Source organism: Lingula anatina, chromosome 4 (genome assembly GCF_051362555.1).
Source record: "Lingula anatina isolate TDL-2025a chromosome 4, LinAna3.0, whole genome shotgun sequence".
NCBI classification, from domain to species: Eukaryota; Metazoa; Brachiopoda; class Lingulata; order Lingulida; family Lingulidae; genus Lingula; species Lingula anatina.
The window spans coordinates 13,105,040-13,113,425 of NC_141770.1; the positions used below are offsets into that span (position 1 = coordinate 13,105,040).

The 8,386-nt window shown below is 36.3% G+C and overlaps 1 protein-coding gene across 1 annotated transcript; it reads left to right on the top strand.

Annotated features, from left to right (window-relative positions):
- The first annotated feature begins 134 nt into the window (after positions 1 to 134).
- Positions 135 to 7,097, top strand: LOC106179385 (cytochrome c1, heme protein, mitochondrial-like). Its single transcript, XM_013563000.2, has 8 exons — positions 135 to 264; positions 1,137 to 1,178; positions 1,950 to 2,101; positions 3,119 to 3,245; positions 3,456 to 3,626; positions 4,210 to 4,357; positions 4,873 to 4,973; positions 6,439 to 7,097. The coding sequence occupies exons 1-8, from the start codon at positions 193 to 195 to the stop codon at positions 6,541 to 6,543; spliced, it is 918 nt and encodes a 305-aa protein (XP_013418454.1). The 5' UTR covers positions 135 to 192; the 3' UTR covers positions 6,544 to 7,097.
- Positions 7,098 to 8,386: the final 1,289 nt, after the last annotated feature.

Genomic DNA, 8,386 nt, shown 5'->3' on the forward strand with positions numbered 1-8,386 from the left:
CTCATACCTCTTAAAATATAATCCAAATTTTCAATTTTCTGGTTAAAAATACTATAATATTTACTAAATATATCAATAAAATATTCAATTGCTTTTGATTATCAAATTGATATTGATATTAGATACATTCAAAAACAAATTGAATGTAATTTATTGTCGGACATTAATAACTGCGGTAGCCACTGTTACAAAATGTCTGCCCTACTGGCAAAAGCGTCGAGACAGGGCTTTTTACAAGCCAAAACATCAATAAGTTCGCAGGGGGTAAGTCTAAGCGAAAAGCTCTTTTACTGCAAATTGTTGTCATTTTAATCTTACTACAGTCATAGATGAATCGTGCTCTTCAACAGCTCAAAAATCTAACCACCTACCCACGTCACGTAGTCCACCTAAATATTGCAGATCGAGATGCATACTTTGAATAAGCAGTTCCACGCACCAAGGACGTATATTGAATATATTAAATATACGTCCTTGCACGCACTGACTGTGAACGTTTGGCGAACGTTCGATTCTTGAATTTGTGTCTGCCGAAAAAGCAGTCCTCAACAATCCATTTACGGGCTAAATTAATGCTTGTTCTTAAGCATTTTCTCCCCCCCCCCACCCCCCCCCCCCCACCCCCCCACCTATCGAATTTTGTGCCTCAGCACGTACATGGTAAAAGTCTACATGAGCTAAACCATGAAAGATGTATGTGCAATCATGTGATATATGTGAAATCATTGTCAACTAGTGTGTAAGGTTTTAAAGTTAACTTAAAAGCTCTGATCGTTGACATCAGTCATTCTGTAATGACAATTTGGTAATTGACATTGTTGACCTAACTCCGCAAATTATTATGATTTGTTTCTGTATTATCAGATCATATGCCATGTTTCAACTCTAGAAAAGCTAGTAACTAATAGTTCTTCTTGAGTTGGAATGTGATAAAAGGTTTTAATACATTAGACATCATAATGATTTGTAAAATTACATCAAACTATCAGTTACCCGATACTTCTTTTCTAATGTAAATGTCTTGAGTGCATTATATGTATTCTGTTGTCAGTATAGTATATTAGGGTATTATATTTTATGAATCTATTCTAATGTTTTTGTACATATTTTATACAACAGTTTTATTTGCTTTTCAGGCATGTATATCAACTGGCAGAAGGTTTTCTAGGAAGAAGATTGTAAGTGCTAACAAATCCTGCTTGAAATATAGTCTGGATCAGGAAATCACTATTTTCAACAAATTTCTAAAGACTTTAACAATGGGGTACATTGTATAAGTTACAAAATGGGGATAACTTATACAATGGGGTACATTGTATAAGTTATCCCCATTTTGTAAGAGTACTTGTGACGTTTGATCTATTCTTTTGAAATAAATAACCTTTAAATCTGCATATTTTAAATATTGAAAAATTAAATGAAAAAAGTTGTTCTTTGTAATAACATTGTTTTTCTTCTGTCTTTTCAACAGAGAAGTTAAGTTGGCTGTTAGTGTTTAACTGTTTGAATCTTGGATGAATGCACAGTAGTTCACTAAAATACAGTAACCAAGGATTTCCCCAGAGAGCTTACAAGTTGTCATTTGGAGGGGCACTGGCCTCAAAAGAGAGCCTATATTTTCAAAGACAGCTGTACATAATTTATGATATTTTGGAGACTGACAGTATATTTGTAGTTGGACTCCCTGTAAATCGGTGACCAAATTGCAGATTATAATTTTGGACTCCCCTGTACCCCAAATCCTGGGGAAACCCCTAACATTAACTACTTGTCAACAACATTGGCCATTTTGTACTAGTTGTAATAAAGGACCATTGCCGATTTATCATCCTTGGTCAGGGAAGATGTCAGTTTCTCTCTTAATAAGCAACGACAAACTTTCAGCTTTATTTTTTTCATGAAACCACACGTTACCAGTCCCTGTTAACATTGACTATAACTATTTCCAGGCATTGGCAGTAGCTGGTGGGGTGTTAGGGGTTGGCTCAGTAGGAGTTGGTATGGCCCTTCTCAGACCTGCTAATGCGCAAGAGCTGATCCTTCATCCTCCCCATTACCGCTGGGACTTCAAGGGTTATTTTGCTGCATATGATAAAGCCAGGTAAGATTAAGAGTTCTCCAACTAGATAATGCGTTATAAATTATTTTTATTTATTTATTTCATTTCTTTTTTTTTCCCCCTGACTAGTGTTTAAAAAAAAAAAAGGCTGACCAAGTGCCACAAAGTTTCTTTTGGTATAACTTAGAGAATTACCAAAGGATATTGTTTCATTTATCTGAAAAGTTATTTGAATTGGTATTTTCTGTTTACTTTCTGTGCTGTATTATATATAACTGGGGCAGTTAGCTAGGTTGATTTCAACCAAAAATTTGTAGAAGGTGCTGTTTTAAAGCTCTTTTACGGCAGAACGAGTGATTAGTTGGGTATGTCCCTTAGCGTGTCGGCTTTATTTGAGTGGTATATAAGAAACTGATAGAAGTGGTTCGATGAGTTACTGGAAATCCACGCTTAGATCTAGTGTGTCTATGACCCCATTTCCAGAGATTAGATCGATCTACTTTAGATCGACCTAACTCCCTGGGGGTTCACGCTAAATAGCTGTCAGCCGAGCGGACACGAAAGTTAATTACCCCCTTACAGCTTGTAGTAGGCGGGACGGATATTTAAGCCGGATTATCTGACAGTAATCTAGTGAGACTCCCCGCGAGGATAGATGGATCTAAAAGCTCTGGGAATACAGCCTAATGATGTTAGAGGTTGTTAAACAGGACAAAGGCATATGTATACTTTCACTTTGAGTGGATTTTCTTAATGATTTAGTGAAAGGTATGCTAGCATGCTTTACTATAATAGTATCAAATGATTTTCAAGCCTATACTGGTAGAGAGGCATCACTAGGCATTTGATACAGAACAATTAATTGAAATTGAATACATTATTTTCTAAAGTAAATTTGACCTCAATTCGTCCAATAAAAATGATTATAAAGTTCTCAATAGTGTTTTTCACCAGACACATTTTATTACCAGCAGGCCTTAATGAATTTTGAAATGAAAAAATATACTTAAAGAATTGTGTGTACATTTTGTGAGCAGTTACAATAATTCTTACCTCCAGTGTACGGAGAGGCTACCAGGTCTACAAGCAAGTGTGTGCCGCGTGTCACACCATGGAAGCTTTGTGCTACCGCCATCTTGTGGACGTGTGTTACTCAGAGAGGGAAGCAAAGAGAGAAGCTGAAGAGGTATAGAGAAAAAAAAAAGATAGAAATCGTATGTTTTAATGCAAACTTTTCTACTTCCTTTCTTTCTGATAATCTTTTCTGTGTGTTGTTGTTCCATGTTCTTTGTTACTGTTGTTTACTTATTATTATGTGTATGAAGTTGTATGAAGTTGTTTGAAATCCAAATCCCTCAGTTGAATTAGTGGGGTCTTCTGTTCATTCTATTTTCAGGCTATGGTATGGGATGGACCAAATGATGCAGGGCAGATGTTTCAGAGACCTGGAAAACTCTCTGATCCTTTCCCTAAGCCTTATGATAATGTAGAAGCAGCAAAGGCAGCAAACAATGGAGCCTATCCACCAGATCTTGGCCATGTTGTCCTAGCAAGAGAAGAAGCAGAGGTACGGAGTTTATAGGACACAGTTGTTTTCAAAGAAAACGGTCAGATTTAGGATAACAAAACACAAGGCTCATGGGGTTCCTTTTAATCTTAACCTTTTCCAAGTGTAGTAGTTAAACCTGTTTGTAACTGGGGTTTGTATTGTCCTCGTTATTCAAATTATAGATGACCCAGCTTGTAACTCGTTCAAATCCAGTATTGATACATTGGCATTTCCAAGGAAAAGGAGATCATGTCAGGTACAAATGTTTTGTGCAACCTGCCCGGGGTAGCGCTAGCAATTTTTTTCCCTTAGCCAAATCACCACTTTTTTTTTGTCAATTTGTTATCCAAATGGTTCTTATCTGACTAAAATTAGTCAAATCAAGCCCTTTTTGTTTAGCCAATTTAAGTCAGTTTTAGCATTTGGCTAAGTTGGCAAGTGTTAGCCTGCATTAAACAAATAAACTGCACATTTTCTTAACTTTCAACTCTTATTTTTACAAATTTTTACTGCCAATACACTGGCATGCTCTCCAGCCTGAATATTACTCAATTAATTTAAGTTAATAATGAAGAATTGTATATTCCATTGTTCTTTGTAGAGCTACATCTTCGCCCTGCTGACTGGATACTGTGATCCTCCTGCTGGTTATGAATTAGCTGATGGCATGGCTTACAACCCGTATTTCGCTGGGGGCGCTATAAGCATGGCACAAGCACTTTACAATGAAATCATAGAGTATGAAGATGGTAAGAAAACTAACTCTCTCTCTCTCTCTCTCTCTCTCTCTCTCTCTCATATGACAAACTAAGCCAAATGTTGACTTGTACATTTATTTAGTTCAACATATTTGAAACAGTGAGAATTTTCACATGCAAAATGCTATGTACCATTTTACAATGAGTGCCCAACACCTTATCTGTTTTCAGACCTTGTGATTTCAAATCATTTGTATAACAGATGGGTATTTGGATACTGCTTATCAGAATTTTCAAAATTTTACGTTACAGTAATGAGTATTTCTGTCCTTGCTTCTCAGACGTGGGGCAAACTTGGGAGATCAGTTGTTGAAAGCTACAAGGAATCTGCAGGCACTCCACAAAAAGTATTTTATTTCTTTCAGTTTATGTGTGCTTATTATTACACACAGCATTTTGCACATTAACCATGCAGATCCTCTAGCATTTCAAGCGGTCATGATCAGTTGGACAGGCATTTTCCTCCTAGTCTGTTACTAGTGAAATGTTGATGTAATTGTTTTCAGGCACCCCTGCCACCCAGAGCCAGCTAGCCAAGGATGTAGTGACCTTCCTGTCTTGGGCCTCTGACCCAGATCTGGAGCAGCGTAAAAAATTTGGTATAAAGGTAGGTAATTGTCTCGAACTAGGTGAACCTACTTGTCACACCTTGTAAAAGTGGAAGGTGTGTTCCTCCAAGTGCTTTTTAATTGGGGAATGGGGGTGGGGCATCACCTGTGTCTGTCATCATCGTCGATTCTGTGGATGCCCTGTTATACAAATTAAATGAAAACCTTCTGTGGATGCTCTGTTTTACACGTTAAATGAAAACTGCTTAAGTTCAACTGGTCAAGTTCAATAATCAGCCTGATCAGATCATTTTTCCAAAAGTTCTACTTTTTTTTTTCCAGCATATTTTATCCACCTTTATGCAAGTTAAATGAAAAACATTTAACCTTTTGTCTTCAAGCGTAACCCCATAGGTACCGGTTAATGCTGACCCATAAACTTAAGCTGGACCCAATCTATTTTGTGAGCTAGCAATGAAAAGCTGTGTCACCTCAGTAAATTGGCCATAATTTATTTGTTTGCCTTTATTACCCATACAAAGTATACATTTTTAAAAAGCCAAGACTTCAAGCTTAATGAAAATGGAATTACATTTAAATTTTACATGCAGTATCAAGAGCTATTGTGGCCTTATGTCCCACACGGGACGAGGAGGAATGATGATGATGATGATCAAGAGTTATGCCCAGTTAAAAACTACATTATTATTAGGTTATGAACGAAAAAAACAACAGATCAGTTTGTCAGATTCGGTCCCTCACTGTGTTTTAGTATCTTCAAATGGAGAAAATTGGACAATAAAAATTGTTTAAAAATTTGTTATAAAAATTGTTATAAAAATTGTTTGATATTTTTCTGATCTCATCAATTTTGTAAGTAAATAGTAAATTGGTTATTTTGTATTACGTAAAAAGTGTTGAAAATGGACCTTTTTTCCTGTTCTTGTCTGTACATTTGACATCTTTGCCGACTTGTTATTTAATGATAGTCACTGTGGTACAATTTTATCTGCAAAAAAAAAAAAAGAAAAAATAAACATATTTGCTGTGAAAATAACTTCTTTGCCTACAGTGTATTGTGTAGAAATGAAAGTAATGTTTGATATGAACTGTGTGTCTTTTCAATCTCAAAGTCTTGTGTACAAAAGGGCCCTGGGCAAGCATATGATATGGCACAGGTGATGAGTAGTGAAGGCCGTGGTTTTACTGTACATTATGTAATCCTCTATGCACTTTAAAATAAGGGCACTCATTAGCTCAGCACATGGGCCATACATGTTGTTTATGGGCACGTTTTGGAAGAAGAAAGTTGAGACCTATATTTACTCCTTGAATGATATTATTTTGAGTTTACTTCTTGTTGTAGCATACAAAAAATGTCAAGACTTACCTACTGCACGAAAGATAATTTTTTTTAGAGGTGGATTTTGTTTAAGAAATACTGGTACTAACATTTTTCATGCTTCTTATGTATCTTTGAACATGTAATATTGTAATCAAACCTTGTATTTCTTTTCTATTTAGGCTGGGGTAGTCCTATTCCTGATGACACCTGTAGCCTTTTACTACAAGCGTTTCAAGTTTCACACCCTGTACACACAGCAAATTTTCTGGAAAAAGGGGAAGTAACATCAGTGAACTTAGGCAAAATAATTTAGGGGTGAAAATATGCTTTACAAATTTCAAAACAAACGAGACATGGTAAAGCCTTTCTTTGGGACTGGTCAGACACAGATCATTTGGATGCTAGAAATAAAATCAACAGAGATACTGGCTTGAATTTGAGCCTTGGAATATGGCATGTGTACATAATGTAATTACTGACTGGACGGCATCAGGTATTAAGTCTTATAAAAGGAAATGCAAGTTGGATCAGAATTTGGCTGGTTTTAAAACAACTCTTGTCGGATAATCCTCTGCATTTACTTAATGTGTAGTGATATTTATTTTCAAACTGGTACGGAGGTCTTTCTCATGGACAACAATGGGCCAAAACAAATTAAAAATGTTGTTTTTCTAGACGCATTGATTTTTAGAATGATTGTTAAGAGTGAAGTGATGTACCTGTTAAAACCACATTAATAGTTCTACGAGAAATGTCTTATATTTGCCGTGTTGTATGAAAGATCTTGTTCAGAGAAGTCGGAACCAAACCGGAGTGTCAATAAATGCATCTTCTTTTACCTTCTTTTTTTGCTTATTTTTATGTACAGACACAGATGTGTCTGTACATATAGCCATCATCTGCGTCTGTCGTCGCCGTCGCCGTCGTCGCTGTCGCCGTCGTCGCCGTCGCCGTGCACTTTTACCGATAACACGATAAGTGGAAAACCATTTTGCCTTTTGATTTGAAACTTGCAGAACTGATGAATATTCATAATACGCAGGTCAAGTTCGAAAATCAGCATGATCGGGTCACTCTTAGGGAATTTATGCTGTTTTTTCACTTTTTTCAACATATATGCAGCACCGATAACACAATAAGTGGAAAACCATTTTACCCTTTGGCTTGAAACTTACAGAACTGATGAATATTCATAATATGCAGGTCAAGTTCGAAAATCGGCATGATTGGGCCATTTTTAGGGAATTTATGCTGTTTTTTCACTTTTTCAGCATATATGCAGCACCGATAACACAGTAAGTGGAAAACCATTTTACCTTTTGGCTTGAAACTTACAGAACTGATGAAAATTCTTAATACGCAGGTCAAGTTCGAAAATCAGCATGATTGGGCCATTTTTAGGGAATTTATGCTGTTTTTTCACTTTTTTCAGCATATATGCAGCACCGATAACACGATAAGTGGAAAACCATTTTACCTTTTGGCTTGAAACTTACAGAACTGATGAATATTCATAATACGCAGGTCAAGTTCGAAAAACAGCATGATTGGGTCATTTTTAGGGAATTTATGCTGTTTTTTCACTTTTTTCAGCATATATGCAGCACCGATAACACGATAAGTGGAAAACCATTTTACCTTTTGGCTTGAAACTTACAGAACTGATGAATATTTATAATACGCAGGTCAAGTTTGAAAATCAGCTTTATCGGGTCATTTTTATGGAAGTTATGCTATTTTTTCATTTTTATGTACAGACACAGATGTGTCTGTACATATAGCCGTCATCTGCGTCTGTCGTCGCCGTCGCCGTCGTTGCCGTCGTCGCCGTGCACTTTTACCGATAACACGATAAGTGGAAAACTGTTTTTTCTTTTGGCTTGAAACTTACAGAACTAATGAATATTCATAATACGCAGGTCAAGTTCGAAAATCAGCATGATCGGGTCACTTATAGGGAATTTATGCTGTTTTTTCACTTTTTTCAGCATATATGCAGCACCGATAACACGATAAGTGGAAAACTGTTTTACCTTTTGGCTTGAAACTTACAGAACTAATGAATATTTATAATACGCAGGTCAAGTTCGAAAATCAGCATGATCGGGTCACTTATAGGGAATTTAT